This window comes from Heptranchias perlo, chromosome 12, assembly GCF_035084215.1.
Source record: "Heptranchias perlo isolate sHepPer1 chromosome 12, sHepPer1.hap1, whole genome shotgun sequence".
In the NCBI taxonomy this organism is placed as follows: Eukaryota; Metazoa; Chordata; class Chondrichthyes; order Hexanchiformes; family Hexanchidae; genus Heptranchias; species Heptranchias perlo.
The window spans coordinates 14,738,057-14,760,253 of record NC_090336.1 but is presented as its reverse complement, the minus strand read 5'-3'; the positions used below and the strand labels follow the sequence as shown (position 1 = coordinate 14,760,253).

The 22,197-nt window shown below is 41.0% G+C and overlaps 1 protein-coding gene and 1 long non-coding RNA gene across 5 annotated transcripts in view; one reads left to right on the top strand and one right to left on the bottom strand.

Annotated features, from left to right (window-relative positions):
- Positions 1-22,197, top strand: part of LOC137327835 (activating molecule in BECN1-regulated autophagy protein 1-like) — a 400,989-nt gene that overhangs the window by 76,383 nt on the left and 302,409 nt on the right. For all 4 annotated transcript variants that reach the window (XM_067993681.1, XM_067993682.1, XM_067993679.1 and 1 more), the window contains exon 8: positions 10,338-10,424. In XM_067993681.1, coding sequence (XP_067849782.1) covers positions 10,338-10,424 — 87 coding nt within the window. The remainder of the gene's footprint in view (positions 1-10,337; positions 10,425-22,197) is intronic.
- The window catches only part of LOC137327837 (uncharacterized), an 85,688-nt gene that overhangs the window by 59,505 nt on the left and 3,986 nt on the right, over positions 1-22,197 (bottom strand). The gene's annotated exons all lie outside the window — the stretch shown is intronic.

Sequence of the window (22,197 nt, the reverse complement as noted above, 5' to 3'; positions counted from 1 at the left end):
TTATAATCTGCTTCAAATGTACAGTGAAACCAGATGTCAAAAGTATGTTGTACAAATTAATATCCAATGTTTCAGAATTAGAAATTACATTTGGGTGACTTAGATATAAATGGATGTCTTTAATCTGCCATTTAATATTATAGAAAAAAATTAGCTTCAGTTTTGAAGTACTGATGTCGCAAGAGTAGAAATTCAACAATCTCTTGCTGATCATTATGGACTGGAGAATTCTGGGGCCGATATCATTTGCTCCTCGTCTCTCCCCAAAAAAGCAACAGCTGAGTGAGGAAATTTTGATGGCAGAAAAGAATTGAAGGAGTAAATCAGAATTGTGTATAAGTGTCCATTAGAGGTCTCAGAACAAGTGGTTCAATAAACCCACAGCAATGCACAGTTATTTTTCCTTTCGAGGCTTAAAGCGGCTTCGTGAAGGTCACTTATGTAATTTCCATCAAAAACTACTGAAAAGGACTACAAGGATGATAGATTTTTGCTTTTTTATTTGTTTTGAAATAGTTTATGAATTGTGTAAATCTGATTATTGCACACTCAATATCTTGCTTAGTTTTATGGTTTCTATGTTGTTCAACCTATAAACAAATGTGACTACATAGTTTTAGTCCAAACATTGGTCTCATGGTGTGATATTTACTACCATTTGGAAAGGATTTGAGGGTATCCTTTACATTCTCCAGTAACTGTATGTCATGAGAGGTGAATTGTTGAATCTAGAAATGCAAGGCACATAAAAGGCTGCAGGTTTTGGATCATAGGAGACCACAATCTGTTTACAGAAACTACCTATTTGTTGTAAACATAAGCCAAAAGTATTGGGGGGGAAAAAACCCGAACTTGTAACCATGCAGTTCTCTCAAAGTTCAATTTGTACAAGAGGACATGTAGATTCATCTCTGGCCATATAGATCCATTTAAAAATCTACATCAAGAAATGATTGTTAAATCTGGAAGAAAGATTGCAGTCTCTCCTGAGCCTTCAGAGTTTTTCCTGTTTGCACAAATTTGAAATGCACAGTGATTGGTGCTGCAAAAAGTGGGAAAAAGATTCTGACACGTGAGATGAGAGAAATCTGTTTTACTAATCCATTTGGCTGGAGGAGAAAAATCTAATTTGTTCAAGGGCGGGGATCAAGACGGTGATGATGAAATAAATGTAGATATTTAATGCTTAAGCTTTCCCAATAAGATAGAATAGAATCATCGAAAATTTACGGCACAGGAGAGAGGCCATTTGGCCCATCGTCTCCGCACCGGCTGAGAAACGATCCACCCAGCCTAATCCCACTTTCCCGCATTTGGTCCGTAGCCCTGCAGGTCACGGCTCTTCAGGTGCACATCCAGGTATTTTTTGAATGAGTTGAGGATTTCTGCCTCTCCCACCCTGTCAGGCAGTGAGTCCCAGACCCCCACCACGCTCTGGGTGAAAAGTTTTTTCCTCATTTCCACTCTAATCCTTCGACCAATCAATTCAAATCTATGCCCCCTGGTTATTGACCCCTCTGCTAAAAGAAATAGGTACTTCCTATCCACTCTACCTAGGCCCCTCATAACTTTGTACACCTCAATCAATGTAGCATATTCGCAGAATAATCATGGAAGCGGTAGTGGTGAATTATTCTATTTAATAATCTGCGGATTTAGCAGTCTTAGCATGACCAGAAGTGAGGAAAATTACCTGTGCACTGAAGTCAGATAGGCCTTTTTATTCTGACACTATAGTCGAGCATTGTTTGAACAGTTTCAAACTGAGTGAGTGTGTGTACACGCCTTTGTTACAGCTCAAATTTTAAATTGTGGGCAAATTTTTGTGCTCCTGAAGGTGACTCTTGCTGGCGCTGGAGAATGGAATGCGCTTGGTATTCATTATCAGTACAAGATAGATTCAATTCAAGTATAGTAGAGATTGAGTGCCCTCAACCTCAGAAGCGCATCCATTACTGCACCAGTGTTATTTCCAGTCCCCAAACCGAGCATCTTGAGTAAGAATATCAATCAACTGCAAATTATAACCCATCCTGTGCATTATGGCTCATGTGCAGTATGTGTTTTGATTGAATGCATCCCAAAGTAATTTGATGTAGGAACCTGAAGACTACCAGAGAGGCTTTTGTTGATCTGGGCCAGATTTGAACTTGGTTGTCTACATTGAAGCAACGGTGCTAATCCGCTACACCACCTCTGTCGTTTGAGGAAGTAATTTTGAATTCAAGTCCAAAAAGGCCTGCCTTTTGATGCATTTAAGTGTAACACATGAAGCTGAAATATAGATGCAGAATCTTATAGCACAGAGTGGGGCCCTTTGACCTGGTAGACATATGCTGGCTCTATCCACTCAGTCCCATTCCCCAGCCAAGAGTGGTATTTGCCTTGCAGGTGCCATGTGCAAAGGTTCGGTTTAGGACCTCTATGTTTTACTGGGCAATGATACTAAATACTACCTACTTAATCTGGTGTCAAATCTGCACATGTATGATCATGAAAAGGCGTGTTTGCAATAGGTAATATAAAAATAGTTGTCAAAAATAGGATCAGCGTAGGTGTCCTTTTATTACTCGGGGTACCCATCTGGCCCGGGGTTTCATGGTCCTAATGCCGTCTCTGTCCGAAGCCCTTTCCTCATATCTTAAATTTTTCTTTTTCAAATATTTATCCACTTTCCTTTACAAAGATATTATGGATTCTGTTTCCACCAATCTTTCTGATGTGCCACATTCCATGTCCTAACAACCCTCTACGTGACAAAAATATTTTCTTAACCTCTCCCTTAGTTCTTTTGCTAGCTGTTTTAAATTTATGCACTCTAGTTACTGATTGACCAATGGAAATAGTTTTTCCTGATTTCCTTCATCAAAGCCCTTTATAATTTTGAACACCTACATCAGATGATCTATGAACCATCTCTATTCGACAACAACTTGCATTTTATATAGCACCTTTAACTTAATAAAACATCCCAAAGCACTTCACAGGAGCGTTAGCAAACAAAATTTGACACTGAGCCTCATAAGGAGATATTAGGATAGGTGACCAAAAGCTTGGTCAAAGAGGTAGGTTTTAAGGAGTGTCTTAAAAGAGGAGAGAGAGGTAGAGGGGCGGAGAGGTTTAAGGAGGGAATTCCAGAGCTTAGGGTTTAGGCAGCTGAAGGCCCCAGTTTCTCATTTTTCCTTGGAATGAAAACTTCTCATCCCGAATATTACATCGAATTTCCTCTACATCCTCTCCATGGTCATAACATCCTTCCTAAAATAGAGGGCCACAACTGGACCCAATATTCTAATTGTGGCCTAACCAGTCATTTGTATAGGTTTAGCATCACCTCTTTGCATTTGTAGTCTGTGGCCCTTATTTATAAAACCGAGGACTCCATATGCATTTTCTTAAGTTTTACCAACTTGTTGGCCCACTTTTAGAGATTTGTATATCTTAACCCTGAAGTCTGTCCGCTCCTTTATTCATTTTTAATTTTTATCATTTATTGTATATTTCTTATATATATTCCTCCTCCTAAAATCCCATGTTATGGCCTCTAAAAGCTTACCCGCTACTGATAGGCTTACTGGTCCATGACTATAACTATATCCCTTCGCCCTTTTTGTATAGCATTGTTACATTGGCAATCCTCCAGTCCTCTGAGGAAATTTCCATATCCAAGGATGTTTGAACGGTGGTAATCAGAGCCCCTGCTATTTCCTCTGTAACTACCCTCCGCATTCTAGGATGGTGTCAGGGCCAGATGCTTTTTCTGCTTTGAGTTACACCAATTTTTCAATTACAACTGGGTGGAGTTTGCGCCTCGGGCACAATTGTGAAATTGCGCCCAAAATGCACTTGAATTGCGCTGGTTAGGTTACAGTTCGAGTATCCACTAAAATTCATTTGCATCATCACAAACGTAAAATCTTCCATTAACCAGCGCAATCGGGCAGTGTAATGAAACGAAATTGTTTCCTTTTTTAATCTATTAAAAAGTATTCCTTGGTGTGTGAGTGGTAATCTGGTACAGTTTTATTAATACAGCTGAAAATGGGTTTATCACCAAAAATAAGCATTTTTTAATAAGGGTGTCCAGTCCTCCACCTGCGAGTGACCTGATTTAAAATCGCTGAAAATGACTTTAAAGAAGTATACTGAACCACTTAACAGTTTAATTGGTGTACACTAGTCAGTTTCTTAGTAAATTGAATATTTTTAGTTATGAAAAACTTTTAAAATGTGCCCACCAGTGCCTGCGCTCCAAAGAAAATGAGAGCAATTTGAAGAGCCTTCCCTAACATAGAAACATAGAAAATAGGAGCAGGAGTAGGCCATTCGGCCCTTTGAGCTTGCTCCGCCATTCAGTATGATCATGGCTGATCCTCTATCTCAATACCATATTCCCGCTCTCTCCCTATACCCCTTGATGCCTTTTGTGTCAAGAAATCTATCGAGCTCCTTCTTAAATATATTCAGTGACTTGGCCTCCACAGCCTTCTGTGGTAGAGAATTCCACAGATTCACCATCCTCTGAGTGAAGAAATTTTTCCTCATCTCAGTCCTAAATGCCCAACCCCATACCCTGAGACTGTGACCCCTCGTTCTGGACCCCCCAGCCAGGGGAAACATCCTCCCTGCATCCAGTCTGTCTATCCCTGTCAGAATTTTATATGTTTCAATGAGATCCCCTCTCGTTCTTCTAAACTCGAGTGAATACAGGCCGAGTCGACCCAATCTCTCCTCATACGACGGTCCTGCCATCCTAGGAGTCAGTCTGGTGAACCTTCGCTGCACTCCCTCCATGGCCGAACGAGCACAATTGGTTGAATGTCTCAATTTTGACCTGGGTGCACGGCCAGTTTTGTGGGTGGCGCTTGATTCGGGCGTTCTGAATCTTGAACCAGCCTAAAAGATTGTGGAAAACACGAGTGTTAGCGTTTTAAGGCGTGACTCACTCATGTATTAAATTCCCTGCACTTTTGCACTGATTTGGCCAATTGTGCTGGAATCTGGGTGCAAACAAGTGGAGACTCTATCCCAACTTCCTTATCTATAGTTATCCTATCTAAAGACTCCGTCTCCTCTTGTAGCATTTCATTCCCACTACCACACTGATCTGTGAATTTCAAGGCACTCATTTAGTATCTCTGCCATTCCTTCATGCTGTAAAACTGTTCTTTTACATTTTATGTGCTCATAAAGTCCTTTCCTATTTCCCTTTGTTAATAGCTAGCCTTTTGTCATACCCTCTCAACCTTTCCAATCTCCCTTATTACTTTTCCTCTAAATGTTTTAAATACTCTTTGTTTTTGTTGTGCATTATTAGCCCCAGATTTGTCATATGCTTTTTTAAATGTCATTTTTAATTGGAATTTCTTCACTCAAGGAACTGCAGCTTTTGCTGCTTTCCCCTTTTTCTTGTGGGTATTTGGCCAGTTTGTACCTGAATTATTTTCTGTTTTAACATTTTCCATTGTTTGTCCTCTGTTTTATCTGGAAATTTTTCTTTCCAGTTGACCTGGGCTAGTTTCTCTTTGGTCTCCTAGATTTATTTTTCTCTGATCAAGTATCTTTATCACTGACTCTCCTTGTTTTGCACTTTTCTATGAAACCGAATTCTTTATGGGTAATTTTCCAGCTACCCTTACGTTGCCTAATTACCCCACTTAATTTCTTAGAATGAGATCCAGCACTGTCCCTTTCCTTGGAGTAAACTGCTGATCCAGAAAGCAAGTCTGGACACATTTCTTGGCCACCTGACATTACTTTTACCCCAGTCAATCTTTGGATAATTAAGGTCACCTATTATTATGGCTTTAGTGTTGTACATTTTATTTAATTTGTTTATATATGCTATCTCCTTTCCATTGTTTGGTGGCCTATAATATACTTCCGGTAGAGTTCCCTTATTCCTAGATCGGCAGCAGTTTACTCCAAGGAAAAGGATAGTACTGGATCTCATTCTAACAAATTAAGTGTGGTAATTTGGCAATGTAAGGGTAGTGGAATAGCTGGGAAATTACCAGAAAGAATTAGGTTTTGTAGAAAAGTGCAAAACAAGGAGGGTCAGTCATCGGGAAAACGCTGGAATCCATTATTAAGGAAGTGGTAACAGGGCACTTTGAACAGCATAATATGATTAGGCAGCGTCAACATGGTTTTATGAAAGGGAAATCGTGTTTGACATTTATTAGAGCTTTTTGAGGATGTAACTAGCAGGGTAGATGAAGGGGAACTAGTGGATGTCGCATATTTGGGTTTTCAAAAGGTATTTGATAAGGTGCCACATAAAAGGTTGTTACGCAAGATAAGAGCTCATGGGGTTGGGGGTAATATAATAGCATGGATTGAGGATTGGTTAACGGACAGAAAACAGAGTAGGAATAAATGGGTCATTTTCAGGTTGGCAGACTGTAACTAGTGGGGTGCCGCAAGGATCGATGCTTGGGCCTCAGCTATTTACAATTGATATTAATGACTTCGATGAAGGGACCGAGTGTAATGTATCCAAGTTGGCTGACGATACAAAGATAGGTGGGAAAGTAAGCTGTGAGGAGGACGCGAAGAGTCTGCAAAGGAATTTAGACAGGTTAAGTGGGCAAGAAGGTGGCAGATGGAGTATAATGTGAGGAAATGAGGTTATTCACTTTGGTGGGAAGAATAGAAGAACAGAATATTTTTTTAAATGCTGAGATACTATTAAATGTTGGTGTCCATAGAGACTTGGGTGTCCTGGTACAAGAAAAACAAGAAGTTAGCATGCAGGTACAGCAGGCAATTAAGGAAAGCAAATGGCATGTGCCTTTATTGAAAGGGGATTGGAGTACAAGAGTAAAGAAGTCTTACTACAATTGTACAGGGCTTTGGTGAGACCTCACTTGGAGTACTATGTACAGTTTTGGTCTCCTTAACTAAGGAAGGATATACTTGCCTTAGAAGCAGTGCAACGAAGGTTCACTAGATTGATTCCTGGGATGAGAGGGTTGTCCTATGAGGAGAGATTGAGTAGATTGGGCCTGTACTCTCTGGAGTTTAGAAGAATGAGAGGTGATCTCATTGAAACATATCAGATTCTGAGGGGACTTGACAGCGGAGATGCTGAGAGGTTTTTTCCCCTGGCTAGAGAGTCTAGAACTAGAGAGCATAGTCTCAGGATAAGGGGTCAGCCATTTAAGACTGAGATGAGGAGGAATTTCTTCACTGAGGGTTGTAAATCTTTGGAATTCTCTACTCCAGAGGGCTGTGGATGCTGAGTCGTTGAATATATTCAAGACTGACTTAGATTTTTGGACTCTCGGGGCATCAAGGGATATGGGGATTGGGCAGGAAAGTGGAGTTCAAGTCTGAGATCAGCCATCATCTTATTGTATGGTGAAGCAGGCTTGAGGGGCCATATGGCCGACTCCTGCTCCTATTTCTTATGTTCTTATGTTATTGTCTCTAACCAAATGAATTGAACTTTTGCACCATCCCATATATCATCCTTAGTGCTGTAATTTTTGATTAACATTGACACCCCTCCTCCATTTTTTCTTACTCTATCACTCCCAACTATTGCAACCAGGAATGTTCAGCACCCAGTCACCCTAAACTAAGCTACGTTTCTGTTGATATTAAAGCATATTCTCCCCATAGCAATTTGTGCCTGTAGTTCACCAATTTTATTCACAACACTTTTATTTGGTAGACCTGAGCTTGGTACGTTGGCTTAATTCACATTACTTTGAGATTTTGAAGCAGCAAGAATCTGACTTCTGCTTTACGTGGAGCTGTGACATTAGGATGTTGATCTTGGGGCAGCATTTTCAGACTAGACGTCATCAGATAGGATAGATCCGACGCCAATGATCAGCTAATACTGGTGTTGATAAAGATTGGTTATATGAATCAGTTGCTGCCAACAAAGAAAGGTCAATACGGACTGTGGTAAATAGAGTTGCTCATTAATATTAGCATCCAGTGCATTTATTACTTTTGCAAGTTCCTTGAGTATTGTTTTATTGGAAGTGTTGCAGTAAACAAAGTACAGTAATGCTAACTGGTTGCATTTCTTGCTTAATAAAACAAGAACAAAAAGCTTTACACATACATAATTCGTTTGGATTCAGTTTGGCTTAATCATCAAACTGAACTGACAGTGTATATTGGAGGATTTGATTTAAAACTTAACACAGCAAACGCCCACGCCTTGCTGCAAGCTTAACTGTGGTTTAAGATTCGATTTGCTTTGAATTAGTCTCGTGTAAACAAAGTGTAGATAATTCAGTCAATCTAAACATTTGAGGTGCTGTATGATAAGGGAATTTCACTAATCTAATTTATATTTTTAATCTTTTTGTGTCTTCATAATATGTGGAAAATGATGAACTCCCTTTGTTGGGCTTTCACGTTTTTGTCATAGTTTTAAGAACAACAGAAGCAACCTACATTTATGTAGTGCCTTTAAAGTAGAACACGTCCCAAGGTACTGTACAGAGTTTGCAGAATAAATACATAAATAAAAGGAATAAAGGAACAAACACCTAGCCATGGTGTAACAGGAGAGGTGACCGAAAGCGTCGATGAAAAGATGAATTTTGAGAGGGTTTTTGATGGTGGAGAGAGAAGTGGAGAGGCTGGGAGGGAATGGAAGGCTGAGTGAATTGCATAGATTGGGTGGCATGAAGCCATGGAGGGATTTGAGGATGAGTTTAAATTCAGAGTGTTGGGGATGGAATGGAACTAAAATCTCCTTTGGCTTTCCTCCACCTGTGAATTTTGTAAGTATTTTTGTGTGTTATATCTTTCAGAATAAAACTTGTGTTCCAACTGAATGGAGAGTTCACTGGCTGATTCATATTGCTGCCTTTTACATTTTACAGCTGACTTTTACATTTTAAAACGAGTGATTTTTTTTTGAAGTGGAACTTCACAAATAATGATGCTCTGAATTATGTTATCAGAGCATTTGGAGATTTTTGTGACCGAAAACAGCCATGTAGTTTGAATGAAATAAAAACAGATAACGTTGGAAGCACTCAGATCAGTTAGCATCTGTGGAGAGAAAACAATGTTTTCCATCTAGATCCTGTGTCAGAACACCAAATTCAGATGAAGGGTCCACACCTGCAATGTTAACTTATCTGTTCTCTCCACAGATGCTGACTGACCTGCTGTGTGTTTCCACCATTTTGTGTTCTTGTTGCAGATTGCAAGCATCTGCAACTTTTTATTTCAGCTCATGTAGTTTGAATGTTTAAACTATAGCTTTATGATGGCTCAGTGGGTCAGTGTATTGCTGAGTGTGGTATTAAGCCACAGAGGCCAGGAGGGTCCCTGTACTGAGGTCACTGATGTCAGTCCAGGCGCAGGTGTGCTATAATTAACCTCTATGTCCCTTTGCAGTGAGGTGGGGGTTGGGGAGAAGGAAGTTATCAAGAGTTCCTGCTCCTTATTGCTGTCTAATATTGGGCAAGGAAAAGATATGGTTCGGTTGTGATGCCCTCAAAATAACTTTGACTGTCTGAACTCACACAACAACTTGCATATATGTAGCGTCTTTAATGTAGTAAAAAGTCCCAAAGCGCTTCACAGGAACGATTGTCAAACTAAATTTGACCCCGAGCCACATAAGGCGATATTAGGACAGATGACCAAAAGCTTGCTCAAAGAGGTAGGTTTTAAGGAGCGTCTTAAAGGAGGAGGAGAAGTTTAGGGAGGGAATTCCAGAGTTTAGGTCCTAGGCAGCTGAAGGCACGGCTGCCAGTGGTGGAGCGATGAAAATCGGGAATGCGAAGAGGCCAGAATTGGAGGAGCGCAGAGATCTTAGAGAGTTGTCGGGCTGGAGGAGGTTACAGAGATAGGGAGGAGCGAGGCTATGGAGGGATTTGAAAACAAGGATTAGAATTTTAAAATTGAGGCATTCCCGGACCGGGAGCCAATGTAGGTCAACGGGCACAGGGGTGATGGGTGAACGGGACTTGGTGCAAGTTAGGAAATGGGCAGCAGAGTTTTGGATGAGCTCAAGTTTATGGAGGGTGCAAGGTGGGAGGCCGGCCAGGAGAGCATTGGAGTAGTTAAAGGATAGCCATTGTGCAAAGTATTAGAGGGCTGCCAGTGCAAAGCATGCGCTGGTGCCTTCAAAGGAAGAGAGCCTTGGGACAAAAAATAAATTGTACTGTAAAGTGGCCCTTTTAAAATTTGGGCAGCTGTTGGAAGCCTCCTTTTGTGCTGTTTTGGACACTCGAGCAATGGCTGTACGAGAGTATGAGAGATTAAACTACTAAACATTGAATTTTTTATGGTCACTGTTTGGCATTTTTATTTATTAAGCAAGTCACCTGAAACTGTCTTCTTTAACCCTGTAGGCGACTGTTGGAGTCCTCGCTTATTTCTCTGTCTCGAAATGATGGCTCTGGGTCAAGAGAGCACCCAATATACCCGGATCCAGCCAGGTAAGGCTAGCCGCTCTTCCACACTGCAGCAACTTCTATGCATTAATCCTCTTATTCTAGTAAAAATGCATTTTATTTTGATGTGCAGTGATGTTACCTAGTATGCCATATGTCCTGCATGCCAAATTTTAAATTGCTTTCATTTTGCTTAATTTTCTCCAATTCTTTGCTTTTGGATGAAGGATTCTCCATTGCAAAGGAGCTATGGTACCATTAATTATATTATCAGATCCTATGGCCCTACCTACTGTAGTTTGTGCGGGAAGATGAGTCTAATGAAAAGGATGAGCAGTAATAATAAAAGGATCAATTTTTTTTAATGCAAATAAATTTGCTTTTGAATTTGAAGCTTTCAAATCTGTGATGTACAGTAAGAAGCCACGGTTTTCTTTGTGTTAACATTCCATTCATGTATTGAATAGTAGAAATTGCTAGTAGCCAATACATTAAGGTTTTTGTATGTGTGTTTATATAGTAGATATAAAATATAATCTTCTGGGAGTTTCTTTTTAGTTTAGGGAGAGTTTTCCTTGACTTGGATTTTTCATGTTAAGCCATGTTAAAAGGTGAATTACTTTAAGGTCTTTTGGGCTCGTAATCATCAACTGTTAAGTTCAAAGTAGTTGGTTTAGGTTCTCGCTGTATCTGTGTCTGGTGTAATTGTATTCCTGAATGCTGTGAGCAGATCCTTTTGATTGACATTCGAAGGTGGTGCTTGGCCAGTTAATGGCCTATCATTCTCCTGGCCTGTCTGAAATTTAGAATTTTCCAAGTAGCTGCTTGCTTATTGCCCTTTATGCTTTTGTTGTTCCTTCTGCACTTTTTCAAAAATAAAATGCAGCACCGATACTTGTAACAAAATAATTGAAAGTAATCGCACTTTAACAGGGTACTGAAGACGGAGACTTAAGATCCTATAATAACACCTATCGACCTCCTACATTACTCGCTCTCATAACTGAGGGGAATATACAGGACCACCAACAACAACAGCAACTTGCAACATATAGCACCTTTAATGTAGTAAAACATCCCAAGGCACTTCACAGAAGCCTAAGGATGTCTAGCCCTAAGACTATTCCCAAGCCTCTAGTTAACAAGAAAAGTAATTTTTTCTGGTCTTCACACCTCCTATAGGGTGAGCTACATCAACAATGGGTATGTGGCAAGAAACTAATTTCTTTTCAGTGTGGTTTATGCAAATAGAAGTTACTGAATGAGAGTGAGAAGATCCAGATTTTGCTACGAAAAGTGAGTACAGCGGTCTCTCGTGGTGTTGCACACGGGGAGGCGAGACCAAATGCAGTATTTAGATCAACCAGGGCAAGAGGAGGGTGAACAGGGAGGGGGAGAAGAGGAGCAGGATGGAGACATGCAGGGTTAGAGTGAGTGGGGGGGGGGGGAAGGGGACGGGGAAAATGAGGCAACAAAATGAGTTCAAGGCTAGGAAGGCTGGCAAACTGTCCCATTGGGAACACAGAATTCCCTTTCCCTCCACCAGGGTAAAATTTTTATCTCAGTTGGTGAGATTGTGGTGAGCTGGTCTTCTATCCACATGGCCAGATTTTTCCCTTGGTAGGGGGGAGGTTCCCCATCACTTTCCTGGGATTGGGTATTCCTCTCCATGTGAAGGAGGGATGGAACTGCTCTTCTGTCCTGCAGATTTGTGGAGTGAGACGATCCCAGGGCTGGTTTTGCTGCTTTGTTTGGGTGGAGGGGGGTTAACAAAGAGACTGGTGCTGGTCAGTGGGGGATGGTGGGGGTTTATAGGATCCCTGCTGAAGATCTGTTTTGTTGCTCAGTGGAGCTGGTGGTGGGGTGGTGGTGGATGTAGGGGTGATGGGGATAATTCTCTATTGAAGGGTGAGGAATGCTGCTGCACCTGAGGCTTGTTCCATTGTTGAATGGGGATTGGGCAAGGGAACTGTTGTGTTGCTCATGGCGAAGGGGGTACCAGGGAGGATTTTGTTGTACAGTGAGGGGGGAGGGGAAGAGCTAGGGGGAGGGGGAGGGGAAGAGCTAGGGTGTCAACCATGGAAGTTTTGGGCCAGCGACAAATTAGTACCCCATAGGAATTGCTCCCTCTTGCTCCGGTATTGGCCTTCCACCTTGTCATTGTTTCCTCCCCCATGTATGTTCCCGACAGTTTTCTGCTCCCATGCCTCATCCTCCCTCGTCGCATAGGTGCAGGGAAGTAGCTAAGTACGAGCCGGAACCTGAGGCAGGGTGCGACCAAGAACGGGTCACGGCAGAGGCAGCAATATCATGCAACATTGAGTCACAGTGGCCTGTGAATAGGTGAAGAACAACCGGAGGAAGGAAAATAAATCTATCCATATTCAGAAATGTAAAAAATTGTTATTTAACTAACTTACCTGCACAAAGAAAAACATTGGAGCTTCAGAAGTAAAAGAAAGCTCAACAGAGACACCCAGAGGCTAAAGCCTGAAACTGCAGGTGGATTGAAAGCAAGTTTAACAAACATACTTGCAGCTATATAAAGGGAGCCTGTCACATAACATTAGTTCAAAAGCAGAACAATTATCTAAATTTTAAACCCCCAATACAGCACCACCTACAGATCTGACTGCTACTGCAGTTAAATGTTGACCCATTTACAATGGGTTCTCTCATGGATGCAGCCTGACGCAAGAATTTTCGATGTATTTTGAGATACAATGTTGCAACCCACTCAGCATTTTAATATGTAATAGATTTAATAGTTAAAATTCAAACTAATTCTGCTTCAAAAAGTATAGTTGTTTCCAAGAAGACATTTATGCTTTTTTAGCATTTTTTCATCGTTGTAAGTCAACTATCGGTCACCCACACCTCTTTATTTGTTATACATAATGGTAATTCCTCTATGATTTCTATATCCTGTACAAGTTGAGTATTGTACTTAATTCTAGGCTGATCACTCTTCTTCCAATGCCTTGGGCCCCAGAATTATTCTGATACTGATTCTTCTTAAGCTCTGAAGGAATGGCCAGCAAGTTTCAGCCCCCTACGCTTTATTACTGTTGTTGTTCTATCTAAGTCTCCGTGTAGTATCTTATTGGGGATGTGGTCTTCATAGCTGACATCGCAGGCTTTTCTCAACAGTCCTGTGTTGGTGCCATTTAGTTTCATGCTTGTATTTACTGCCTAGTACATTGAAATTTATTGCCGTATCACTTGTGCATAATGTTGTCGTGATGAGCATGATGCATGGCTCATTTTGCCCAGTTCCTTTCATAAAGACAATACTTTATTAGGCAGCTGTCTTGTCACTAGTACAGTTGATCAATCAGATTTTAAAGACAATTATTCTGCATCAGCCTGATGAGTGATTAAGAAATCATTCTGTTGTAGAAAGAGAAAATTAAGGAATGTGGTGAGAAGGTGGGTAGGTGGGCTTGAGATCAATCAGATGGACTTGTTGGACCTCATGGCCTTTTCTTGTTTCTTGGAAAATTCTTCTTAGTTTTATTTAATCTGGATTTAAGCAGAGCTAGGCAATGTCTGCACAAGGAGAGGGGGAAAATCTGAATCGAAAAATGTCTTTTAACTCGGCTTCAAAAATTCTGCTTGTATTGTTAACATTCACTTCACTCTGATTACGATCCAGATCGTGACTTCTGTTATTCATATGGCATACTGCATATAATTTTGTCAAGTTTCTTCACAAAAAAAAAGCTACGTTCTTATTTACAAAGTATCAACTATTTCTTCTTCAATGCCGTCTTCAATGTATTTGTTTGTTCGCTGATATTCTTCATACAATCCTTGTAGATGACCAGAGGTGTCACCCGAGAACTCTTGTATGACTCCCAATGGCTAAAGTTTAGGAACAGGTTAAATGTCTACCGTGCCATTAACTTTTATGCACCATGGATAAACTTGAGACCTGATCTCAAACCTCTACCAATACTGCTCTAGTCATTGGGAAATCTGCAAGAGCTGCTCGAGGTGAGTGACCGTCTAATTTTCCCTGCTTTGCTTTGGGGAAGCACTTCTACTCATTTCTTCATGATAGAAGTCTATGTCCCACCACTCAGTAGTGCTGGATGTTACTCTTGTCATCAGGCAGGGAAAGTATATTTTAAATTTGGGTGGAAAATGTATTGCTCAGGATAAATGAGTTAGAAACTACATGCCAACTGCAGAGATGGTAGCTTCCGAATGGGTTTTATTAGTCACTCAGTTTATTAAATAAAATATTCTTCATAAACATTGATTAGACTATCGAGGTACTGACGACCAGTAGCCTGGAGAATAAGCTACTTGAATTAAACTGCCAATATGACCTGTAGCAGGATATCCTGTCAGTAAATCTGATAGCTTTGATTTTGAACTGTTGATAATAATTTCAGTTTTATTCATCTGCTGATACTAAGTAAATAGCTGTGGATTGCCTTTAAAGCCTGGTATGAACATGGAAAGCAGCCAAAACATAAGGGAAATATCTCTGCCCCATCTCTTGGGGGCTAGGTTGTGGGTGCCACTGGATAGAAACCTGTAATCTCTAGATAATCCTTGCAATATAACACAAGTACCTGATAACATTATTTACCTAAATTTGGGGCAGTTATCAAAATTGCCCATTTCCTCAAATATTTATCCAATTCTGCTTTAAAATTTTCCACTGTGCATGCCTTCCTGGGCAATCAGTTCCATGTGTTGACCACCCTATGCATAACATAGTTAAATTTAAACTGTGTGCATCTTCCTTCTACGCTTGAACCTGTGTTCCTGGTTCTAGAGTTTGTGACAATTTTGAGTATATTATCATAGTTCAATTTATGTGTTCTCTTAAAAGATTTTAAATACTTGAATATCTCCCCTGACCACCTCTTCTACAGAGCAAACAACCCTAGGTTACTCGACCTCTCATAGCTCAAATGCCTTCTGGTTGGTTGCCATTTTCTGCATGGTCTTTACCAGAATTTTCTTGCTATAGTACAGTGACAAGAATTGTACATAGCACTCCAGGTGTGGTTACACCAGTATTCTAGACAAACTCCTCACCTCCTGGAATTTGTGCTCAATCCCCCTGGCAATATATTCTAAAATCTGGTTAGCTTTTCTTACTGCTGCTGCACACTGTACTACTGGTTTCGATGAGCTATCCACCAATACCTGCAGACTCCTCTTCTGTGTTGAATCCTGTTGCCTAGAACCATTTAGCTTATATTCCCATTGTTTATTTCCTACCTCATATTTCATTATCCTGCATTTGCTCACATTAAATGCCATTTGCCACTCATCAACCCAGTTTCCCAATCTATCCAGATCTCTCTCTTTTTCGTTTGCCTGTTCCCCATTGTTTGATTTCCGGCCCCCCCCAATTTGATGTCATCTGCAAACTGAGACACATGTTTCTGTTCACAGCTCTAAATAATTTATATATACACTGTAAGAAGATGTTAGGCACACTGGTCTGTAGTTTTCTGAATCATTCCTGTGCCTCTTTTAGCAATCGATGTTATGTTCACTATTTTCCAATTCTCAGATAATAAGACCATAAGAGATAGGAGCAGGAGTAGGCCATTCGGCCCCTCGAGCCTGCTCCGCCATTTAATGAGATCCTGGCTGATCTGGTTTTACCTCAACTCCACTTTCTTGCCCTTTCCCCATATCCTTTGACTCCCTTGCTGATCAAAAATGTGTCTAACTCTGCCTTGGATGTATTCAATGACTCAGCCTCCACAGCTTTTTGGGGTAAAGAATTCCAAAGATTTAATGACCCTATGGGAGAAGAAATTCCTCCTCATTTCCGTCTTAAACGGGCGACCCCTTATTCTGAGACTATGCCCCCTAGCTTTAGATTCCCCCATGAGGGGTAACATCCTCTCAGCATCTACCTTATCGAGTCCCCTCAGAATCTTGTATGTTTCAGTAAGATCTCCTCTTATTCTTCTAAACTCCAATGAGTTCCCTTTTGAAGGCCATGATTGAATCTGCTTCCACCGCCCCCTCAGGTAGAGCATTCCAGATCCTAACCACTTGCTGTGTTTAAAAAAAAGTTTTTCCTCATGTCACCTTTTGGTTCTTTTGCCAATCACCTTAAATCTATGTCCTGTGGTTCTTGGCCCTTCCACCAATGGGAACAGTTTCTCTCTACTCTGTCGAGACCCTTCATGATTTTGAATACCTCTATCAAATCTCCTCTCAACCTTCTCTGTTCCAAGGAGAACAACCCCAACTTTTCCAGTCTATCCATGTGACTAAAGTCGCTCATCCCTGGAATCATTCTAGGAAATCTCTTCTCACCCTCTCTAAGGCCTTCACATCTTTCCTATAGTGCAGTGCCTTGAACTGGGCACTATACTCCAGCTGTGGCCAAACCAGTGTTTTATAAAGGTTCATTATGACTTCCTTGCTTTTGTACTCTACGCCTCTGTTTATAAAGCCCAGGATCCCGAATGCTTTTTTAACAGCTTTCTCAATCTGCTCAGCCACTTTGAACAATTTATCCACATATACCCCCAGATCTCTCTGTTCCTGTACCCCTTTTAGAGTTGTGCCCTCTGGTTCATATTACTTTTCCTCATTCCTCCTACCAAAATGTATCACTTCGTATTTTTCTGCATTAAACTTCATCTGCCACATGTCCGCCCATGCCACCAGCCTGTCTATATCCTCTTGAAGTCTATCACTATCCTCCTCGTTGTTCACTACACTTCCAAGTTTCATGTCATCTGCAAATTTGAAAATTGTGCCCTGTACACCCAAGTTCAAGTCATTTAATATATATCAAGAAAAGCAGTGGTCCCAGCGCTGATCCCTGGGGAACACCACAGTACACCTCCCTCCAGTCCAAAAAGCAATGGTTCACCACTACTCTCTGCTTCCTGTCATTTAGCCAATTCTGTATGCATGTTGCTGCTGGCCCCTTTATTCCATGAGCTTCAATCTTGATGACAAGCCTATTGTGTGGCATTTTATCAAACGTCTTTTGAAAGTCCATATACACCACATTAACTGCATTGCCCTCATCTAACCTCTCTGTTACCTCATCAAAAAACTCTATTGGGTGAGTATGCTTCCATTACAAATGGCTACTGAACATTTGTCAACTTCTTGAGAAAAAAGTTGATTGTTTTACATGTAGAGCTACCAGTCAGTCCGGTGGTTAAGCTTTCCGATTGCTGTCTGACCACAGCTAGTGATTCTAATTTTTCCCATATTATTATCCCCTGCCCTCTCCACCCACCCCTCCAAAAACAAGTAAAGGAGCTCATGGATTTCTTTGTCACTGAGATTAAGACCATCCATTCAGCTGTTCCTGCTGCTTCCCTTCTTCCTTTTGCTGTCAAGCCCTGCTGTAGCCCTGCACCTCTGTCTTTCTTTTGTTTCTCTCCCATCCTTCTGTATGTCTTCTCCAAGTTCATAGCCATGGGACTCGCCTCCTGCTCCCTTGACCACATTCCCACTAAATTGTTGACCACTCAACTTCCTTTCCTTGCCCCCTGGACATTGCAAATGGTTCCCTCTCGTCACACAAAACCATCATCATTACCTCCCTCTTCAAAATGCTCAATCCTTTCCAAAGTCCTTGGATGTGTTATTGCCTCTCAAATCTGTGCCTGTCTTTCCCGCAACTCCCTGTTTAAATCTGGCCAATCAGGTTTCTGCCCCCTCTACTCAGCCCCAAAATGGCTCTAACCTAAGTGACAAATACATCCTACATCACTATGACCATGGTGCATTGTCCCTTCTCGGCCTCTCTGCAGCCTTTGACACGGTCAACTATACTATTGTCTTCCAACATCTCTCCTGTGTTGTCCACCCCAGTGGGATTGCCCTCACTTGGTTCCACTCTTACCTCTCCGATTGTAGCCAGAGCATCTCTGGCAATGGATTCTCTTCCTGCCCATACACCATCACTTCTGGAGTCCCCCAAGGATCTCTCCTTGACCCTGTCCTCTTCCTCAGCCTTATACTGCCCCTTGATGGTATCATCAGTAGACATGGGGTCAGTTTCCACATGTACGCTGACAACACCCAGCTCTAATTCTCCCCCACCTCTCTCAAGCCTTCCACTGCCTCTGTGATACAAGACTGCTTGTTCAATATCCAGTATTGGATGAGCTGCAGATTCCTCCAACTAAAGGCTCAGGCATTCCCTGTCTAAATCCCTCAACCTGCCTTTTCTCCTTTGACCTAACTTTTGGTCAGCTCTACTAGTATCCCCTCCTTTGGTTTGGTGTCCATTTTTTGATTATGCCCCTGTGAAGTACTGTCGGACATTTTTCTATATTAAAGGTACTTCATAAATTCGAATCGTTATTATTTGACAAAGCTTTAACAGATAACTATAATAATGGATGCATTTGTGGTGTCTCGGTATTAAAATAAATGTGTCTTTGATGCACCCCCTCCTCCCACCCACGAGTCAAGTTGGTGCCATCTTGGTCGATTACTTCAAAATATAATTACTGGCTTGTGCAACTTTGAAAAGTGGGAGCAGCAGGAGGGAGGTTAATGTATCCTGTGCACATGGAAATGGTTCTGACAGTTTAGGGACACGGAGTGATTGCCATCTAAGTGTGTAGGTAGAGTTATCTCTTTCTCTGCAGAATTGAATGACATATCCCAGTCTTTTTCTGAAAGCTGTGACATTAATGTCAAGATCCCATAATTTACTTCACAGCTAAAAGCCCAAAAGTGTCCTGTGAAATTGTTTTGTCTCTGATTTGGAAAATTTAAAGAGGGTGAGCTTCTAAGAGTTAGACCTCTGGCACCAAAAAACAGGTCTGTGAAGTGGGTGGATGAAATGTGGAACTGGAGGCTACTGGAGGAGAGTCAGGCATCCACTTTTATTATCTCTCGATCACCACCATTCGACTGGAGAAACAGGACCCAGGTCCAAGCAAAATTCTCTGTTCTGTTCTCTCTCTCTCTTCATAGGAGTACTGCACTGTACTCCACTTCGAATTTGGGTTTGATATATATCCGGTACATGCAGTTAAAGAATGGAATTGCACAAGATATTGCGAGGTCACGTTGAGGTGCTACATGACAGGCTACAGTGTTCTACTTGACCAAGATATGAGTTCCTGTCTTGTCATTTGACCTACAGGGGTTTAATTACTGAGCGAGGAATTGCTGAGCAGAGACCAGATGCTTTCTTAAAGGGAGGGAGAAAAAAAATGAAGGCAGAGACTTGGATGGCTGTGCTCGTGCACTTTCAAGGCTTTGTTTTCTTAAAAATATATTTGCAAATATATTTGAATGACTTTGTCTATAAAACAGGATTGGCAGCAGCACAAGAGGCGGTTGGGTGCTGGACATAGGGACTCCAAAAGAATGAAAAGGAAGAAAAGTTTGTAGAATAAGGATTTTATATCATATTGTATTGTGCCTTCAAATCGTACCTCAAAAAGTAAATATCTGGTGGTACTCTTGTCTTCAACATAAAATACTCAATCCATGATATTCATCACTTTCAAACAATAATCCAAAGTGGTGCCCCAAACTTTGGGACTGTCGATTCATTTATTTTGCAAGTTTCAACTGTCAGGGCTTCATGGCAGCTGTGTACAAAACAAAGTAATGTGGTCTATGTTGCTGCAAGATAGCATGCGGTAGTGCTAGGATTGAGAGAGGGAAAATGATTACCATTGTGTTTTATTGATTGCCTTGTTAACAACCTCACAAATCTAATTCTTTTCACTTGACCTTGATTTTTCATTTCATTGTATAAATCACTGGACAGTGTGATGCAGTCTAAGATTTATTGACAGCACTGTACTGCCATGAAATATAATTCAGCCTTATAGCAAGGAGCAGTTCCTCTATGAAAATATCTATAGCTGAAATAAAAGCTGGATCTTAACTGGCCCCATCTTCTGGTAGCACCTTCTGGCACATACCCTTTCATCTGGAGGCTTTCCACACTATTTTTCCTATGTCATCCCTAATCATGTTACTGTCTGCTATAAATGCAAAAATCTCCTGGCGGTTGCTGTTTTTTTTTTAATGACACCAAGCAACTGATCTGTGATATTTTTAATATTGTTCACCAGTTTGCTTTATTTATTCCCCCATTTCTAATGTGCTTTTTAAAAAAAAAATCCTTTCTTTATGACTCCCAAAACAAACTGTAACCAGCTGTTGGATGCTCCATGAGAGCAGCCTGGAACAGCTTAAATCCTGATTTTTTTTTTCTTAGTTGATCTATTGAGCAAGTGCCCAGCCTCTTGGCACTTTTCCTGATGATGTGACCTGAGATCGGAAATTAGTCATTTGGAGAATTGTAGTCGTGAATCCATCCTCCAGCGCATCAAAGCACCAAACATGCCACTCTTGTGCTCAAAATTGAATTAACCTGAAACTCCACTACAGAAAATGTTCTTACCTATGCAACTTCTTTGCTTGTTCCCGTGGCAGCAGGGGCTGTGTATCAGCACACAGTTAAAACTTAAGGACAGGTCTTAAACCTAGGTTTAATTTACACGACTCTTAAATAGTGTCAATAGAATGAGTCAATAAAATTTATGCTTCAGATTATATTAAGAATATTGATCATATTTGAGTCATCTATTGATAGACATTTTGCCTTAAGGATTCTTGAGTCATGTCTTATGCCAGAGGCTGAACATATTACACAGTCAAAGTCATTAGTTCACTATCCTTTTGATTCTATTTACAAGAGCGAACAAGAAGTAACAATGGTCTCTGAGGGACTGAAGACTTGAGTACATTGCATAAATTCTGTTGCATGTCCTGTCTTCCTATAATTTGGCAAGTATGATTATTATAATTTTAATATGCAAAATTCCTCATGTTCAAGATACAGCGTTTGCTTTGCGATGAATGGTTCATGTACTTTTTCATCACATTAACAAAACAATTTTCCTGCTGCTCCTCACAAAAGCCTGAGTTTGTATGGTAAAACAATATTGTACTCTGAATTATTAGATGTATCACAGTTTAAGACGCAATAATGGGTTGTCTGTGGTCATTCTGACTTCTTGTCTGTGCAAGTCTTCTTACACTGGTGTTAGAATGGAGTGACAATTCCTGCTCTTGCACTTTAAAAAAAAATGTTAGGATTTATTCAATAAAAGGGGAAGAAAGCCCTCTCCTATTTTGCCAGCCACTTGGGTGCACCACTCCCTATTGCCATTTGCCAACTGACTCCACAAGTAATCTTTCTTTGCTGTAGTGCGTTTTCAACCTAGCAGTTTGTTTGAAAATGAATCCTCCGGAGTGCTTCTCATCCTATGGTGCTATTAAAGGCTTATAGTGATAAGCTCCAACAACCAAATAGAGATGCTGCCTTATGTGTATGTAGGAGTGAAATTGGAGGTCTTTCTCACACAAGTAAAATAAATTCAGTAATACACGATTATTGCGTACACTATTGAAGGTTGTAATTGAAAAAAGATGATTAGAAACCATTTATTTTTGACTCTCCAGTTCTCTCTGGGATTCTTTCTCATCTGAAGGCAATTATGTTAGGATGTAGTTCCACAGACAGCAGCAGACTTTGGTACTTTGCCCAAGTGGCTGTTCTTTGTTCACAAGCCTGGAAAGTGAGTGTTGACAGCCTGTTTCAGTAGGACTGCCACAGTTGAGTTTGACCCTGTTATCTCAGCGTCCGCACACTGGTAGGAGTGGAAACTTCGGTTGTGTTGTCTCCCCAGGAAGACCATTGAGTTACCACTCAGGTCAGCCAACGTAGCACCAGAGCTGGGATCAAACCTGGAACTTGTCTGGTTTACATGGTCCATGCCACACCACACGAAACAACCATACAGAGTAGGAGGTGAAAACCATTTTT